The 20598-nt window shown below is 34.6% G+C and overlaps 1 protein-coding gene across 5 annotated transcripts in view; it reads right to left on the reverse strand.

The window, feature by feature from the left end:
* ZRANB3 (zinc finger RANBP2-type containing 3) overlaps window positions 1-20598 on the reverse strand; it is a 299997-nt gene that overhangs the window by 42587 nt on the left and 236812 nt on the right. For all 5 annotated transcript variants that reach the window (XM_072789025.1, XM_072789026.1, XM_072789023.1 and 2 more), the window contains 4 exons: window positions 16232-16351; window positions 13882-14001; window positions 10779-10958; window positions 9600-9752 (listed from right to left, as the gene is read on the reverse strand). In XM_072789025.1, coding sequence (XP_072645126.1) covers window positions 9600-9752; window positions 10779-10958; window positions 13882-14001; window positions 16232-16351 — 573 coding nt within the window. The remainder of the gene's footprint in view (window positions 1-9599; window positions 9753-10778; window positions 10959-13881; window positions 14002-16231; window positions 16352-20598) is intronic.

Raw genomic sequence — 20598 nt, forward strand, 5'->3', positions numbered from 1 at the left:
TGGCTTTCGCTCAGCTTGAAATTAGGTGCTGACTAAGGTCTTTCCCTTTCAAACACTGACAGGGCTTAACACACCATCAAAAGTAGGACCCATCAAGAATAATTCAGGCTGCTTAGATAATCACAAGGGTACAAGAGAAAGCCAAACACTAGGGCAAGACTGAACAACAAAGTTCATTATCTACAAAAGGCAAGTCCTCCAAGACTCTGAGGAAGCTGTTACACCTGATATACAGAGAAACAAAGAAAGAAAAGCAAAATGAGGAAATGGAGGAATATGTGCCAAATGAAAGAACAAGAGAAAACTCCAGAAAAAAAAAATCTTAATGAAATGGATATAAGTAATTTACCTATAGAAAGTTCAAAGTAATGGTTGTAAAGATGCTTGCCAAACTTAGGAGAAGAATGGATGAGCAGAGAGATAATTTCAAAAAAAGAGATGGAAAATAGAAGAACGTATCAAACAGAAGTCACAGAAGGAAGAATACAATAAGTGAACTGAAAAAAAAAATAACTGAACTGAAAATACATGAAAGGGGTTCAAAAACAGACTAGATGATGCAGAGGAACAAAATAGCAACCTAAACCAGGGGAGTGGAGCTCACCCAAACAGAGGAGCAATAATAAAAAAGAATTTTAAAAAACTGACTATAGTCTAAGGGACTCACGGTACAACTCTAGGGGAATAATGTTTGCATTACAGGAGTCCCACAAAAAGAAGAGGGAAAGGGGCAGAAAACTTTCTTGAAGAAATAATAGCTGGAAATGTCCCTAATGTGAGAGAGAAAATAGAAAATCCATGTCCAGGAAGCAAAGAGAGTTCCAAGTAAGTGGAATCCAAAGAAACACACCAAGACACAGTATAATTAAAATGTCAAAAATTAATGTTGAAGAGAGAATCTTAAAAAGCAGTAAGAGGGGTAGCCTGGGAGGCTCAGTTGGTTAAGTATCTAACTCTTGATTTTGGCTCAAGTCATGATGTCAGGGTTTTGAGATCGAGCCCCAAGTGAAGCCTGCTTAAGATTCTTGCTCTCCCTCTTCCTCTGTCCCTCCCCTCTCCCTCTCTTAAAAAACAAAAAGCAGCAGGAGAACACTTGTCACATACAAGGGAACCCCCATCAGACTATGAGCTAATTTCTCAGCTGAAGCTTTGCTGGCCAGAAAGGAGTGACACAATATATTCAAAGTCCAGAAAGGAAAACACTTCTAACCAAGAATACTCTATTCAACAAGGCTATTATTCGGAACTGAAGGAGAAATAAAGAATTTTTCAGAAAAGCAAAAGCTAGGGGAGTTCATCACCACTAAACAGGTCTTATAAAAAAAAGTTAAAGGGAATTCCTTAAGATGAAAAGAAAAGGCATTAAATAGTAATGAAAAAAACATATGAAGTAAAAATCTCACTAGAAAGACAAATATATAGTAACCCCTTATTATATTAATCCCTTATAAAGCTAGCATGAAGGTTTAAAGACAAAAATAGTAAAATAAACTCTAACTATGATAATTAGTTGTGGGATACACAAAAAAGAAAGATGTAAACATATAAAAAACAAAAAACATTCTACATGAAAAATGTAGAATTTTTAAAATGCATTCAAACTTAAATTGCTATCGACTTAAAATCGACTGCCATATAAATATTTGCTGTTATATATAACCCACATGGTAATCACAAAGCAAGAACCTATAGTGGGTACAAAAAAGATAATGAGAAAGGTATCTAAACACAACATTAAAGAAAGTCATCAAACCGTAAGGGAAGGGAGCAAGAGAAGAAGAAAGGAAAAGAGAAGAACTATGTTAAAAGTCAGAAAAGAATGAACAAAATGGCAATAAGTACATACTTATTAATAATAGTAATTACCAATAATTACTATAATTACTATAAATAAATAGACTAAATTCTCCAGCCAAAAGACACGGAGTGGCTGAATGGATGAAAAAACAAGATCCATATATACGTTGCATATAAGAGACTCACTGCACAGATCTAAGGACACACACAGCTGGAGGTGAAGGAAAATAAAAATATATTCCATAGATATGGAAACTAAAAGAATGTTGCTCTAGCTACACTCATATCAGACAAAATGAACTTTAAAATAAAGATTGTAATAAAAGAAAAAGAAAGGTATTACATAATGATAAAGGGGTCAATCCTCCAAGAAGATATAACATTTGTGAATATTTATGCACCCAACAAAGGAGGGCTAAAATATATAAAACCATTTCTAATTAATAAACCTAAAGGAAGAAATTGACAGCAATACAATAATAGTAGGAGACTTTAATACCACACTTATATAATTGGATAGATCATCTAGACAGGAAACCAATAAAGGAAAGCTAGCCTTAAATGCCACTAGATCATGTGGTATGTATGTATGTATGTATGTATGTATGTATTTATTTATTTATTTATTTTTCTTGAGAGACACAATGGGAGAAAGTGCAAGTAGGGGGGGTGGGAGAGGGAGAGTAAGAGAGAAAATCTCAAACAGGCTCCACACTCGGACAGACCCCAACATGAGATCATGACCTGTGCCAAAATCAAGAGATGGATGCTTAACCGACTGAGCCATCCAGGCACCACAGATCAGATGGTCTTAAAAGATTTATACATATATATATAGAATATTCCATCCAAAAGCAGCAGAATACACATTCTTCTTAAGTATACATGGAATACTCTCCAGGATAGATCACATGTTAGGACACAAGACAGGCCTAAATAAATTAAGAAGGCTGACTCATACCAAACATCTTTTCCAACCAAATTGGTATGAAACTAGAAATAAATTATAACAAGAAAACTGGATAAAATCACAAGTGGGTGGATATTAAACAACATGCTACTAAACAACCAAGGGCCAATAAAGAAATCAAGGGGAAATAAAAAAGTACCATGAGACAATGAAAACAGAAATATGACATATCTCTATGGCAATATATTTATAAATTCAACAAAATCTATAGAATATAGCATAGGAGGTGCTAAGAGGGGAGGTCACAGCAATACAGGCCTACCAAAAAAAAAAAAAAAGAAAGAAAAATCTCAAACAATTGAAGGGATATCTACAGGAACTAGAAAAAGAAGAATAAGCAAAGCCCAAAGGAAGTAAGGAAATAATAAAGATCAGAGTGAAATAAATGAAATAGAGACTTAAAAAAAAAAAAAAAGAAAAGATCAATGAAACAAAGAGCTGTATATACCAATGAAAAGGTATATAAAATTGAGAAAGCTCTAGTTAGACTCAAGAAAAAGAGAAAGGGCTCAAATAAAATCAGAAATGTAACAGAAGTCACAACTATTACCAGAGAAATACAAATGATAAGAGACTACTATGAATAATTATAGGCCAATAAATTGTACAGCCTACAGGAAGTGGATAAATTCCTAGAAACATACAATCTTCTAAGATTGAATCATGAAGAAATAGAAAATCTGAATAGACCAATGACTAATAATGAAGTGATTGAATCAGAAATTACAAAATTTCAACAAAGTCTAGGAAGAGATGGTTTCACTGGTAAATTCTACCAAACATTCAAGAAGATTTAAGAACATGCTTGTCAAGGTTCCAAAAACTGAAGAGAAAGAGATGCTCCCAAACTCATTTTATGAGGCCAGCATTACCCTGATACCAAAACCAGATAAGTACACCACAGAAAAAGAAAATTACAGGCCAATATCCTTCAAGAATAGACAAAAAATTCCTCATTAAAATATTAGCAAACAGATTTCAATAATACACTAAAAGGTTAATACACAATGATCAAGTAGGATTTATTTCAGGGATGTAGGAATGGTTCAACATCCACAAATCAATCACTAGACTACATTAACAAAACAATGATAAAAATAATCTCAATTGATGTAGAAAAAAGCATTTGACAAAATCTAATATTTATTTATGATAAAATCTCTCAACAAAGGGAAAGTACCTCAATATAATAAAGGCCATATATGGCAAACCCACAGATAACATCATACTCAATAGGGGAAAAGCTGAAAGTTCTTCCTTGTCAGAGTAGGAACAAGACAAGAATGCCCATTCTCACCACTTTATTCAACATAGTATAATTTCTAGCTGCAGCCATCAGACAAGAAAAATAAGTAACTCATCTAAATCACAAAGGAAGAAATAAAATTGTCACTATTTGTAGATGACATACTATACATATAAAACCCCAGAGTCCATTAAAAAATGGTTAGAATAAGTGAATTCAGTAAAGTAGTAAAATGCAAAATTAATATACATAAACATTGCATTTCTATCCATTACTAATGAACTATCAGAAAGAGAAAATAAGAAAAAAATCCCCTTTACAATTGCATCAAGTATAATAAAATACTTACAAATACATTTGTCCATGGACAGGAAAGGCCTGTACACTTGAAAACTCTTAAGACACTGATAAAAGAAGCTGAAGAAGACACAAATAAATTGGAAGATATTCTGTGCTCATGGACTGAAAGGTTAATATAGTTAAAAAGTCTATATTAGGGATGGATGCCTGGTGACTCAGCAATTGAGTGTCTGCCTTTGGCTCAGGGTGTGGTCCTGGGATCTGGGATCGAGTCCTGCATCAGGCTCCTTGTAGGGAGCCTGCTTCTCCCTCTGCCTATGTCTCTGCCTCTCTCTCTGTGTCTCTCATAAATAAATAAATAAATAAAATCTTAAAAAAAAAAAAAAAAGTCTAGGGATCCCTGGGTAGCTCAGCGGTTTAGCACCTGCCTTCGGCCCAGGGCGCGATCCTGGAGACCCGGGGTCGAGTTCTACGTCGGGCTCCCTGCATGGAGCCTGCTTCTCCCTCTGCCTGTGTCTCTGCCTCTCTCTCTTTCTCTCTCTCTCTCTCTGTCTATCATGAATAAATAAATAAAATCTTAAAAAAATAAAGATTAAAAAAATTCTATATTAATCAAAGCAGTCTAGAGGTCTAATGCATCCATATCAAGTCCCAATGGTATTTTTCACAGAATCAGAATAAATAATCCTAACATTTGTATGGAATTACAAAAGACATCGAATAATTAAAGCCATCTTGAGATAGAAGAACAAAGGTGGAGGTATCAGGCACCTTAATTTCAGACTATAGTATACAACTATAGTAATCAAGACAGTATGATATGGGCATAAAAACAGACACATAGATCAATGGAATAGAGAGCACATAAATAAACGCACACATCTATGGTCAACTAATTTTTGACAAAGAAGCTAAGCACATGCTATGGGGAGAGAACAGTATCTTCAAAAAATGGTGTTAGGAGAACTGTATAACCACATATGAAAGAATGAAACTAGACTACTATTTTACACCATATACAAATTAACTCAAAATTGATTAAAGATTTGCGTGTAAAACCTAAAACCATAAAACTGTAAGAAAACATAAGCACTAAGCTCCTTGACACTGGTCAGGGAATGGAATGGAATTTTTGGATCTGACTCCAAAGCAAAGGCAACAAAACCCAAAAATAAATAAGCAGTGCTACACTAAACTGAAAAGCTTTTCCACATTGAAGGAAACCATCAACAAAATGAAAAGGCAATCTACTGAATAGGAGAATATATTTGTAAATCATATACCTGATAAGGGGTTAATATCAAAAATATATAAAGAACTCAACCAATAGCAGAAAAGCGAACAATTTAATTAAAAAATGGGCAGGAAATTTAGAGAGACATGTTTCCAAAGAAGACATACAGATGGAAAAAAAAAAAAAGAAGACATATAGATGGCCAGGAGGCAAATAACAAGATGTTCCATATCACTAATTATCAGGGAAATACCAATTGAAATCACTATGAGATATCACCTCACACCAGTTAGAATGGCTATTATCAGAAAGATAAGAAACAATAAGTCTTGGTGAGGATATGCAAAAAGGGAACGGATGTGTACTGTTGGTAGGAATGTAAATTGGTGGAGCCACTATGGAAAACAGTATGGAGGATCCTCAAAAAATTAAAAATAGAACTACAATATGATTCAACTATTCCACTTTTAGGTATTTATCCAAGGAAACAAAACCACTAATTTGAGAAGATATATGCCCCCCCTCCCCGTATATTCCTTGCAACATTATTTACCATAGCTAATAGCCAAGATCTAGAAGCAACCCAAATATCCACTGATGAATGGATGTATAAAGAAAATGGTGTGTGTGTGTATACACAGTTTACTACTACTCAGCTATAACAAAAAGGAACTCTTGCCATTTGCAACATGAATGGACCTTGAGGGTATTATGCTAAGTGAAATAATTTGGGCAGAGAAAGACAAATATCGTATGATTTTACTTAAATGTGGAGTCTATAAAAATACAAATTAAAGTAAAATAAACCAAGCTCATAGATGCAAAGAACACACTGGTGGTTGTCAGAAGGGGAAGGGAGGGCAGCCCCGGTGGCGCAGCAGTTTGGTGCCGCCTGCAGCCTGGGGTGTGATCCTGGAGACCCGGACTCGAGTCCCACATCGGGCTCCCTGCATGGAGCCTGCTTCTCCCTCTGCCTGTGTCTCTGCCTCTCTCTGTCTCTCTCTCTGTCTATGAATAAATAAATAAAATCTTTAAAAAAAAAAAAAAAGAAGGGGAAGGGAGAGGGTGCATGGCTAAAATAGGTGAAGGGGGTTAACTGAATGGTGACCATGGGTAACAAGACTTACTGTGGTAATCACTTTGTAATGTATACAATATTGAACTATTATGCTGTATTTTACCTCAGTAAAAATGAAAAAATAAATATTTTCTGGTAAAAAAAAAAGATATGCATTGAAAAGTCTATGTGAAATAACACTAAACTGTGAAAAAAAAAAACACCTCACTTGGCAAAGAAAGATTTGGTAAAGATGATTGGGTGATTTTTTTAAAACTTTGTACAAAGATATATATTTTTCTTCAGACACACTTAAAAACAATAAATATATATATTTGTAGGAAGATGCATTTCAAATTCTTAATACTCATCTTAAAAATGAAGCCTTAAACCTAATTCAACAGTTAAGAACTTTTAGAGAATGAGCAGCTACAAATCATAGTTTTAGTTACATATTTTAAAAACATCTATTGGTTTTTTTTATAGACCAAAATATATAAACACTACCAAAAGGAAAGTAGTTTTTTAAACAAAGGAAAAAAGTCTTAATAGTAGTCCATCTATTTTTTTTTAGCAATTTTTGACAGAATGCCATTCTAGTAACCATCATTCTAAAAAAGTACCTGCTCTCAAAATAAGAGACATAAAAAATTTAGTAACATTACACATAAAAACATGGTTTCTTCTTATGGAACTAAACTTTGCAGACCTTAATTGTATTCCTATAATATCTGATCAATTTTTTTCAAAAATTAAAATTAAATTCCCCTATATGGAATAAGTCACAAGAATAAAAGGTACAGCATAAAGCATATATAGTCAGTGACACTGTAATAGAAATACATGGGGACAGATAATAGCTACATTGTGGAGAACACAGTATAATGCATAAACTTTTCAAATCACTATCTTATATATCCAAACTAACAACATTGTGTGTCAACTATACTCAAAAACAAAACAAAACAAAACAAGACAAAACACCATTAAACTCTCTCTCTCACACCATATTGTACCAAAAGGGCTAGAAGAAAAAACCAGTCTGGATGACTATAAACTTTCCTAATGTATAATTTCTTAGATTATATATGGCCTGTGACAGTATTTGTAATTATACAGAGACATACTCACCATTCAAAATTTACAAATACTGTAATTCTTCTTCTTTTTTAAAATAAAATATTTCTATTGAAGTTGCTATTACATTTTTTACCCATCCTTCTAGATAAAATCAGTATTACAAGTGTAATATGTTTTCTTCCAATCTATGTTTATATATTTGATTAAATATACATATATATTCGTAAATACCTAATATTATTTGTATGTATGTGCTATGCATTTAAAAAATAATTTTATGTTTTCAAAATCTGGTCATGTTAAAACATATAAATCTATCCAATCATGTTAACTTCTAAATGGTATCTTAAGATAATTTAAGTATTAGTCATTTTCCTACTGATAAGTATTTTGGTTGTTTCCAATATAGCATTCCATAAACTGATTCAATAAATATCCTGTACATGTATCCTTATACCCATGGGTAAGAAGATATTTTTAGAAATGGAACGATTTGGTTGGAGGGCATTTCCAACTTTACCGGATATTGCCTAATTGTTCTTCCAAGGAGTTAACAACAATTTATACTCCTCCCCAGCAGTTTATTAGGGTTTGGTATATAAAATGTTCCTAACATTTTTGGTATGTCATGTATTTTCAATGTTGCCAGTCTAGTAGGTGTAAAGTATGGTATTAGTGTAGTTATTTTAAAAGTATTTTGCATGTTGGAAGGACAAAGCTACCGAGCAAATACGATGATGATGTCAGGAACCAGAGTTCTTATTGTTGGATAAGGGAAACATAAATACTTACACTCGCAGAGATATGTAGAGAAGGTAAAAAAGAACCTGGTGGTCCTGGATGTGAACTGGAGAGTTAGAGTGAATTTATGAACTAAAAATGCACACATACATATTAATCTAGCCATGCAAAAATGTATGTATGCGTGCAAAAATAGCACACATTAATAGTAACTGCATCCTCAAGTTCTAGTGATATTTTTCTTAAATGAGGAAAAATAAAGTTCATCTTTACAGAAGAATGCCAGCTAATAAATACAGAAGCAAAGATAAAATTATAAAAACCACTATCTCAAAACTGATTCAGACAAAGATCATAGTGAATGCTAAGACCACGAGATGAAAGGTTTTGGAAACAGGACAGCCACATAATCTCAAAGCACCACGCTACAGATTACTTAATAATTGTCAAGGGAAAAACCTGCCTTTACAGTTTGCCTTATCTTGGTGAGATAGAGCTTCTTTCTGTGCTTATTGGCTATTCAGGTGTCCTCTAATGCTCACATTCTTGGCTTATTTTCCTGGTGGCTTGTTTGTGTTTTACTAACTTGTATTAATTCTTATATACTGTGGAAATTGTAATACAAATATCTTTACAGAGTCTGTGACCTGTCTGTGTTACACTTTGTGGCCAATGTAACATTTTTCCCTGTCCTCTGGATCATAAATATAGCCACCTACATTTTCTTCTGAAGGCTTGATTCTACTGAGCTTGCTTTTCTAAGGACAATAGTGAGCATGGCATGTGACTGTTGGAAGATACAAAGCCACTGGTGCAGCCTCCTCTCAGTGTCATCTTGCGGTTCTAAGAGATTTTCCAGCTGTATGTGGAGCTCCTTTCAACAAGATAAACAATTTAAATTTGCTATTTTAAAAAATAAATGATAGGGGCACCTGGGTGGCTCAGTCAGTTAAACACCTGCCTTAGGCTCAGGTCATGATCCCATTGAGCCCGCATTGGGTTCCCTGCCCTACAGGGAGCCTGCTTCTTCCTCTCCCTCTGCCTGTCCCTCCCCCTGCTTGAGCTCTCTCTCTGTATCAAATAAGTAAATACAATCTTATAAAAAATTAAAAATAAATGATATAGTTTTAGGATATTAAAAAATAAAAAAAAAGAGTTTGTCATATAATCTTACATGAGTGAACAAAATTTCATTCTTGAGCTCTTCGCAGCTTTCACTCGGAATCCAAGCTTCAGCGAACTGCAGGAAATCCCATTTTTCCTTATCACCTTCCTCAGCCTGAAGCTGTTCCTTCCTACCATTCAGTGTGCTCCCTGTGACTTGTGTCTGTAAGATGAAGAAGCAGATGAATTTTACTAAAGTTCTCTCACAGCTGACAATTACTAAGCAGTGATTTTATTTTGCACTTAAACCATGAACAATTCACAAAAGAAACTCTTAGTGTTTCAACCTATCATGGACTTTGGTAATAAAATTTTTCAAAATCACAACCAAATTACCAAATCGACGATTCCTATACTTAATGAGGAAAATGTCTAACTAGAGAAGTTATACTATTCGCTTTTCTTATAAAAACTTTTATTCTAATATTTATAAACTCTGAAATTGAACCCACATGACTGGCCATTTTGAAACTTTATACTCAGTGCTTGAAAAACAACCTCTAATAATTAGTCAAATCCTTTCTATAAATACCCCCCAAGTTCGGGAGAAGAGACAGTTGAGTGGATAGAGCAAGGAGTGTCCCTCATACCCTTTCTGGAGTCCTGGTACAGGCTGTCCTCTGTCCAAAATTAGCAGGGAACTCAATCCGTCTGAGTAAGAATTTATTTTTACCTTACAAAAAGGACTTGGAGGGATCCCTAGGTGGCTTAGTGATTTAGCACCTGCCTTTGGCCCAGGGCATGATCCTGGAGTCCTGGGATGGAGTCCCACATTAGGCTCCCTGCATGGAACCTGCTTCTCCCTCTGCCCGTGTCTGTCTGTCTGTCTCTTTCTCTCTTTGTGTGTGTCTCTCATGAATAAATAAATAAAATCTAAAAAAAAAAAAAAGGACTTGGAGTTTGACAGTGTTATGGTTCCTTGCTACCTCATCCTCTTCTGCCCTCTAAAATGGTAGATGAAGACCTCAAAATATAGTAAGAACATACATAAATTCATATCTCTCCCTTATTATAGAGGATAGGTATGATACTACCAACTGATGACTTTTTTAACATTGGTCCCTATCAGCATCACTATCTTAGTGTGCTTGGATATCCTTTGCCTGAAAACATTACAACTCAGCCTCTTAATTTATGTAGGCTCTGCATAATGAGTAAGTTGGTAACTTGGTTTGAATTCAAGCTTTACCTTTCGATTCAACATCCCCCACATAAGGGTGTCTAGAGTCCCATTTGCAACAAGGTAGTGAATATTCACAGAGCTGCACTGTCCAATTCGGTGAGCACGGTCTTCTGCTTGTTTTATATGTCCAGGGTCCCAATACAGCTCAGCAAATACAACATAAGTTGCAGCAGTAAATGTCAAACCCTAAGCAAAATAAAGAAAAGAAATTGAGATTCAAATAAACAGAATGTAACATAGAGCCAGATATAATAAAGTCTTCCTGATCATGTTAAATGAACAAGAGAAAGCTGAAGGACTTAAAAACAAATCAGTCTTTTGTTTTAAGTCAAATTAAGAAAATTTAATTCATGAAAGGCAAATGAAGACTGCTTATTGCAAATGGCCAGGTAAACTACAAAAAACATATTTAAAAGGTATTTCAATATTTCAAGTCAGTTTGATGGAGATATATATATATATATATATATATATATATATATATATAAACAAAATCACTTTATCCTCTGATCAGGACTGGATTCACATTACCACTGGAAAATCTAATAAAATGCATTATAAATGAGAATATAATTTCCAACACATGGTATCCATAGCAACTAGGCAGTCAGCAATGACTTGCTCTATTCATTTAATTCATAGTGTTGTTCTATAAAGCAAGAAAATAATGTCTCCAGTCACACTGTTCTCTTCCTATGAAATTTCTCATGTTACATCTCAAACACCTTTAAGTTTACTGGCTTATATTTCAATATATATAACACAACCGAATTTCTTCTGCAGCAATTGCATTTTACATGAGTTTGAAATAATGTCATTAATAAGTATTAACTAAGTCTTGTCTTATAATCACCATATGAAAAATAATGCAAATCTCAAACTAAGAATGTGTCCAAAACAGCATGATTTTGAAGTTTAAAGGCTGGGTGAAATGCGAACCATGCTTAAGCCATTGCCACATAGTAGTAAATGATGTTATGTGGTTGAAAGAAATACCTACCATCCTTTGAGAGAATCAATCTAATCCATGCTGTTGTTCACATGCACTGAAACTTCTTTCAGTGAATGACCTTTGTGACTTGCATGCTGTTATTTTGATATAACCTTAACCTAAAATATTTTTATATCACATAACAATATCATACTAGCATTCATTAAATGGTGGCATTAGTTCTCAGGCTGAAAAATTCACTAAAGATCCATCACTTTGGAACACAAGTTAGAAGTGATAGAAACATGGTGAACCCAGCCACCATCAAACTCAACTGTGCTGTTATTTAGGACAGGAAATACCACAAAATATTAGAGATGATGCTGGAAAATAAGAAGTAGTATTTAAAGAGGGATGAACACCTTTAAGTGTGTTAGAAGCATCATATAACCATATAAGAATAAAGTAGGGAAATAGGCTGGCAAGACCCACATGCCTCTAAGATACTACTAAACTACAATGGAAGATTCACAGCCCCAAGAACAAAGTCTTTTGTACTTTCCTTTATTCCTATGAACATACTACTGTTCAAGTATATGAGTTTTGAATTATACCAGGTCTTTGGGAATACAGTCTTGAAAAAAATATGGGTGGCCTATACAATTTTAATTTCAGAAAGTCTTTTATCAAGCCACCCCTAGATCCTCCTGCCTGGCTTCCTTCTGCTTTTCTTCTCCCATGCTATGAGTACTCCATTTCTAATTTTAAGTTCTTTTTGAGATATTCTCTCTGGCTGGATTATTTTAACAGATATAATACTCAGACTACTTAGAGGTTTAATCCAACATGAGGGAAATGTTGAGACAACCCTCCTTTTGGTTATAACTCCTGGTGAGTTCTAGAACTTCTTTTTCATCATAGAGCTATTTTCTTTATATAATTTTATAGACATCAATTAGCTGGCTAAAACCAATCTTTGGCTCTGGTTCAGATTCCAGTGTCTACAGAAGATGCCAGATACGCTATATACCAGGTTGGATGCACAGCAATATGTTCAATAATTTTTCCCTATGTTAAATACCCTGGCTTAGACATTTATATCAAAATACTGTAGAATGTTAGTAGAAAAAAGTCCAGAAGAATCTCCCTTACATAGTGTGGCAGAGACTGGTATTGTCTTTCATAACAGCTAGTCAGCTCTGTTTTCTTTGTAACATAACACCTGAGTTTTAATGTGACTAGACAAAATAAAGGCTACTTTCCCCAGCTTCCCTTGAGGTTAGTTGTAACCATGGGGCAACCTGCAGGTGAATGAGATGAAGCATTCCTTTCTCCAGTTGGCAGCCTAGATTGCAAATATGATGGAGGAACTCTAGCAGCTCTCTTAAATTAGAGATACCTGCTTGGAATGGTAAAGCAGAAAGCCAGGAGAGGCTTATGTCCTAAGGATCTTGTGGAACTACCATGCGCACCTGGGAAGGTCTACATGAAAGAATAAAACTTTGTGAATTTGAGTCATTCTTAATTTGGGTTTTCTTTTCTTTTTCTTTTTTTTTTTTCTTTTTTCTTTTTGGAAAAGAGAGAGAGAGCACAAGCAGGGGGAGTAGCAGAGGGAGGGGGATAAGCAGGCTCCCTGCTGAGCAGGGAGCCCGATGGGATGCGGGGCTCAATTCCAGGACACTGGGATCATGACCTGATCCGAAGGCAGATGTTTAACCCACTGAGCCACCAAGGGGCCCCTAATTTGGGTTTTCACATACTTGCAGCCAAACCCAATCCTAAGGGTCAAGCCTGGCGTGCTGCATAAAAAGTTCTCAGACGGAAGAGTTCTCTTCCCTCAGGCTACCTTTCCTCATAGGTTCTAGTAAAACCAATCAAATAAGGTAAGTGCTATAAGAAATGAAAGGAAAATTGTATGCAAATGCAAAGTAAGAAAAAAGGTCATGCAAAAGTATTACAATCAAATTAACTACACTCATCTAGGAAATTCTTTCCTTGAAAATTTAGGAAGATTTGAGTCAGATGTGTTGAGGTCTCCTTCTATTATGCTTTCTAGCACTCTCCAAAGTAGAATACTTATTACACCTTTATCTTGATATAAAGTTATAATTATAGTTAATGATCTTTTTATTATCTTAATGATATTTCATTATTAAGTTCACACCAGAAATTTCTTACCTGGCCAGCAGCCTGAATGCTTAGGATAGCCACACGAGTATCGGGATCCTTCTGAAACTGATTAACTAGATGTATTCTTTCTGAAGATGGAACACTTCCGTCTATCCTAATGTAGCGAGTCTAGTATCAACAAGGGAAATGGCAAAATTAGCACAAATCCCTATCCACCCAACTCATTTTATGTATTTAATACCTTATTTTTATGCTCACATATCAATACAGAAATGGGTTAAGATAAAAGGTTAGTAAATGTTATATAAGAAGTATCTTAACCAAATTTCTCAACAGCTTCTTATAACAATTCCATATTTTTAAATCTTTTAATCTACTTGAGGATAGGCTCTATGTCTAATTCATCCTCATACCATCAATGCCAAGTTTGATACCTTGTATAAAACAGAGGCTCCATAAATCATCACTGAATTAAGCTAATATCTTTAGTAAAATTCTGTGTAAATTCACATGCTAACTTTAAAGTTACAGATTCACTGATTCCAAAGTAAAAATAAAGCCAAACAGGGGAAAAGGGAGAAAAGAGGATTCTACCCACATTATTAAGGATTCATGAAGTGTAGTGCATTTACTTCTGAAATATCCCAATATTAACTGGGAAAAGATCTTTTTTAGTATACCATTCGAATTCTTTTTTTTTTTTCATTCCTCAACTTAACAGAAATAAGTGATAAGGTCACTCCCATTGAGTTGGGGAAATCAAGACATTCACACACATTTCTAAAAAAGTAGGAAAACATTAAGTGCTAAGCTGAACAGTGCTGTCTTCTAGGAATGATTCGGGTTAGGAAAAGAGAACAATCAGTGTGTGTTAGGGCAGCTAAAAAGAACTCATTACTCAACTTTCTAAAATTCACTATGAGTCTTGAATTTCAAAGTCTCATTTATATATGGACTTCTATGGAAAACGTAGCCTTATATAGGTGAGACAGACAAATATTCACTTTCATAAGGAAATAGTCAAGTTAATCATTAAATAGAATGTCCCATATTAACTTTCTATGTCTTCACAGACAGATATACATTGATCATTGATCCATTTAATATCCAATAAGGAAGCTTATAAATTCTTCCAACAGTCTTTCTAAAGAAAACACACATTATCAGGCTAGGGAGATTGGGAGAAATTCACTTCCAACCCATGGCTGCCTACCATTTTTAACTGTTAGTGATGTTAAATGGGATTCTAAACACATCAGCAAAGCAGAAGCGGGGAGAAGAGACTGCTATACTTAGAATAGATCCTGGTAGTTTTAAAGTTTTAAGTTTAATGGAATCAGAGTAAGAAAATATTATGAATCTAATTTTATTGCCCAACCATTTAAAAAATATTTCTAAGGTTACTTAACTCTTCCTCAAAAGTCATTTTAAAGATATGATATGATAATCAATGTGAGAGCATCTTTTCATGGATAGTACTTTATTGTATTATATTATCATAAATCTTTGTATGAAGGAAACACTAGAATTACTTCTTGGGCAATGTTAATAAACATACTGGCAAACACTCAAAAAATATACACAAAGTTTTAAAAAACACAGCTTAATTCCTTCATTTAAAAATCTATCTACACAGACAAGTGGTTTTACTGCTACATGTATATTAAGCTCACATAATCTGTCAGGAAATTCCTTCTGGTTGTTCCTGAGCATCTCTAAAAGCCCTCAGCACATAAAGAGAGAGGACAGATTTAAACTCTAAAAAGAAAAAATCGCAGATGCTGTCACAGATAAGACTGTTGGGGAATTAGGTGAACCTAAGAAAATGAAGTAAGGCCAATAGGTTTGGGGAGCTTACCTGAGAAACGTATGAGACTGTACCTGGCCCATATGTTTCAAACTCATCTGTATTATATCTTATTCTAAATCATACTCTACAGAGTATGCTATCTGGAAGTTTAAAAGGTGTAACAGCAGCTGAGTACTAAAACTGGATGAATTCATTCTGTTTCCCCTCGACATTATCCATATTCTAAGGCTGCTGCCTTGCAGGTAAAGAAAAATTTTAATTTTTAACTGCCTACATCAGTCTCAAATGGTATATCCAATAACAATAATGGATTTCACAATATAGCCTATCAAGTCAGCATATTTTAATCAATCCAGAAAATTACATCAGTGGAAAATTATAAGTCTGGAATAAAAGAAAGAGTTTAATGTATATCATTAACATAATAGTAATATAATGTTAGTATAATTTATAAGAAAAATCTAATAATAATTAATGTATCATTTAAGCAAGGCCATAAAAACCCCTCAATTACAAGACTACAATTGATGTTTAGTGTATTAAAAATCTCCATTCTAGAAAGAATTTTATAGAAAAGTGATAACATACCTTGCTTTCTATGACTGCTTCTGTACAAGCTTGGAGCATGCTTAAATGATGAGCAAAAACCAGAAATTTAAGTGAATCATTCTGAAGCATCATCTTAATATAGTCCTTTACGGCACCTGCCTAAATATTAAAAGTTAAACTTTATTAACAGTATATAATTTTTTATTAAAAAATCATATCACTTTATTTTCACAAAGCAAGAAAAACTTTTTAAAAGTCAAAAATTTCTATGACCTTTCAACTGCTCTGTTCTCTAGGTAGCCTATGGAAATACAGGTTCACATCTAAGGGGAAACTGGAAAAAGAGACACAAGAGAGGGAAAACAAAGACAAAAAAATCCAACAACTTGGGAAGTAAAGAAACTTCTCATTCCACAACAAGAATGAGAAGACAAAGTTTCTTTCCTTTTTTTTTTTTTTTTTTGAAGATAAAGTTTCAATGGAAAATAGGAGGCTGTGGCCAAAAAAGGGGTTGGTGGTTTTGTTTAGAAGGTAATTTTCAAAAAAGCTCATATAAAAGACTAAGTGGAATAGGGTTAAGGAGGAAATGATGAATAGCATTTTTTTGAAAGAGAAAACTAAAAAATAAGAAAGCTGAGACCAGAGCCTAAGGATTAAGGAAAATTGATTGATTCATTTTTTAAAAAGATTTTATTTTATTTATTTATTCATGAGAGACAGAGAGACAGAGAGAGAGAGAGAGAGAGACATAGGCAGAGGGAGAAGCAGGCTCCTGCTCTCTGGATATGACCGAGATCATATCTGAGCTCTGGGATCACAACCTGAGCCAAATGCAGACGCCCAACCACTGAGCCACCCAGGCACCTCTCATTCATTTTTTTTTTTAAACTAAAAAACTTCAGTACATTTAAAAACAGGCCATTTAAAATGTAGACAGGCTAAGAGAAATGGAAAATGAGGGAATTTAGCTTGTCTCCAGGATGGAGACGTTTGTAGACGAGACTGGAGTGATGGGATGAAGCTAATAGGAGGGAGGTTTGAGAGCACAGGGGGACTTATGAAGAAAGGAGAGGTAGAAAAGAGAAAATGTGGTAAAAAGGAAAAAAATCAAGAAAGCTCAGAATAAAAAGACTTTTCTTAGTTAACTTGAGGACAAGTTACCTATTAAGAGTAAGACTATGAGGTGAATTAAATAGGAATTAAATTTAAAGCATCAATTAAATCTAAAACATGAATATAGTCTTAAAAAATAACTACTTATAACTTGTAACTTAAAAAATAGCTACTCAGAAATTTAGGGAAAAGAGAGCAATTGAATACATTTGAACCTAGACTCCCTCTCAATGCTGTATTTAAAAGATAGCAAAGTGTACACTGACAAAGAGAACTGCAGAGGGATCATTAGCAACAAAACTTTGGAAACTAGGGGTACCTGGGTGGTTCATTCGGTTAAGCGGCCAACTCTTGATTTCTGCTCACGTCATGATCTCAGAGTTGTGAGATCGAGACCTGTGTAGGGCTCTACGTTCAATGGGGAATCTGCCTGAGATTCTCTCCATCTACCACTCCCCTCCACTCATGCAGCTTCTCTCTCTCATATAAATAAATGTTAAAGAAAAAACAAAAATAAAACTTTGGAAATGAAAATTTAGTTTAGTAAATGATTTGCCAACCTAACAGCTCCTAAGGTGACAATATGGAAAGTTGAGAAGCCTGTGGTTTAGAATACAGTAACATAAAAAGGCTTAGGAAATGGTGCAAGGGGAAGTGAGGTTGGGGGTGTGGCGACAACAGGAGGATTGGTCAAAAGAATATTTAAGTAGCTGATTATGTGTAACACTGATCTATATCCTTTCTGCACCTACTCCACACAACAGAGTACTTCTCCAACCTACCCTGGCAAAAAGAAAGATTTATTTTCTGGAGAGGGTAAAACAGAAGGTATCTTGATAAAGGAATCATCCATTGATGGTAGGCTATCCTACAAAAATCATAGGAATTAAATAAAAGTTACATAATAAATGCTGAGGTCTGCCTTCTCCCTCAGTCTTCTTATCCTCCCATATCCCCCAAAAGATAAAGAGGCTTATGCCTTCTACACAGGAGAGAAGAATCATATAAAATGATTGCTTTCTAGGGAATCAGACAACCCAAGGAGAAAAGACTAAAGATTCTGATATTGAGAGTTCCTCAACAAGACATCCAGTCAGATCACCCTTTACTGAAGGCCATATTCTAAGCCATATCCATGTATAGAGTTTCTAGTCAGTGTAACTAGAAGAGATTATATTTATAAAACAATAGGATGCTCAAAAAAGAAATGATTAAGGGGGAAGGAGAGGGAAGTACTCTTGGAAATTAAAAGTTTAATAACAGAAATTAAAAATTCACAGGTTGTGAAGCTGAAAAAGTCTTCTGGGAAGTAGGTGAAAAATAATAGGGTAAATATAAAAGTATATGAAAATTAGAGGGCCAAACCAAAAGGGCAATGTTTTGGAATAATAAAATTTCTAGAAACAACAGAGAAAATAGGAAAGAAAATAAACAGAGAAACAGAAAAAGTTTTACAGAACTTAAGAGCTTGAGTTTCCAAAGTGGAAAATGGAATAGGTCCTCTGAGGATCCCTCACAATGGATGAAAATGGACCCAGAAAATGGGATTGCAAGGTCCATCATCATGAAATTTTAGAACACTGGGGACAAAGAAATAATTCTATAAGCTTCCAGGGAGTGGAGGAAAAGAATTAAAATAGAATAAAAGCTCTGAAGTGCACTGAATTACTCAACATCAGTACTAGTAATTCTGAGAGAAAATTATTTCTAAGAATTTATACCAAGCCAAATTAAAAATCAATTATAAATGTAGAATAAAGCCATTTTCAAGGATGCAGAGACTCAAATAATTGATGACAGCTAAAATCACAAAGCAAGCAGTAATACAAACCAAGAAGCAATATAAACATGTTGCTGAGGGATTTGAAGTAAATACTAAAAAACAAAATAAAACAGCTAACAGAACAGAAAGTGGTTGCCTCTGGGGAATAACTTGAGAATATTTATTTTTTGAAATAGCTGTTTTTCCTCATTAAACTATGATCATATTTAGCTTTGCTAATAATAAAAAAGATTTAAAGAAAGGTATTTCCAAATTGAAAAATACCTATTTAAAATTAATGCACATGACTATGAAGTCATGACTATTTTGCAAGTTATATTTTGTATGTATAAATTTTCCAAACAATAGAAATTCATCATACAGTGAAACTGGAGGCCATTAAGAACTTTAGCCTTGGATTTCAATGCCTCGGAAAGTGAAATGAAGTCCTCTCAAAATAAGAAACTATAAATTCCAGATATGTTGCTATGGTAACTGAACCACTTTAATAAACCGCTCGTTTGACTAAAGAGCTGTATTTACTGTGATAAGTCTTTCAAAAAACACATGTCAAGCTGGAGTATTTTTAAGGTACATTTATTGACCATCCATTGCAGACTCAAATTATACAATCACTGTACCCCAAGTCTCAGATGAGTGGCAAGCTATTTCTGCCAGAGTCCCCTCCACTGATACCATCCCTTCCTCATTACAAACAGAACTGCTGATGCCAAAGCCCAAACCTCCTGTTCCCCACTCTTTCTAATCACTGATTTAGAAAGGCTTATGGTTAATATTAACATTATAAAGTTCAATTATATAATGCACTAAACACTCTCTTGGGACTAGCCTGGTAACTTAATGATCATTGTGACCTTGCTTCCTATGAGAATGAGAACCAAAATATCCAGGTAACAAATAAACTTTAGGATTTTTCTTAGGTTCTTAGAATGGGATTGCAAATCCATGAAGGCAAGAGAAACAAAAGCAAAAATGAACTATTGGGACTTCATAAAGATAAGAAGCTTTTGCAAAGCAAAAGATACCGTCAACAAAACTAAAAGACAACCTACAGAATGGGAGAAGATATTTGCAAATGACCTATCAGATAAAGGGCTAGTATCCAAGATCTATAAAGAACTTATTAAACTCAACAGCAAAGAAACAATCTAATCATGAAATGGGCAAAAGACATGAAGAGAAATCTCACAGAGGAAGACATAGACATGGCCAACATGCACATGAGAAAATGCTCTGCATCACTTGCCATCAGGGAAATACAAATCAAAGCCACAATGAGATACCACCACACACCAGTGAGAATGGGGAAAATTAACAAGGCAGGAAACAACAAATGTTGGAGAGGATGTGGAGAAAGAGGAACCCTCTTGCACTGTTGGTAGGAATGTGAACTGGTGCAGCCACTCTGGAAAACTGTGTGGAGGTTCCTCAAAGAGTTAAAAATAGACCTGCCCTACGACCCAGCAATTGCACTGCTGGGGATTTACCCCGAAAATACAGATGCAGTGAA

The sequence above is a fragment of the Canis lupus genome, chromosome 20 (assembly GCF_048164855.1).
Source record: "Canis lupus baileyi chromosome 20, mCanLup2.hap1, whole genome shotgun sequence".
Lineage (NCBI taxonomy): Eukaryota > Metazoa > Chordata > Mammalia > Carnivora > Canidae > Canis > Canis lupus.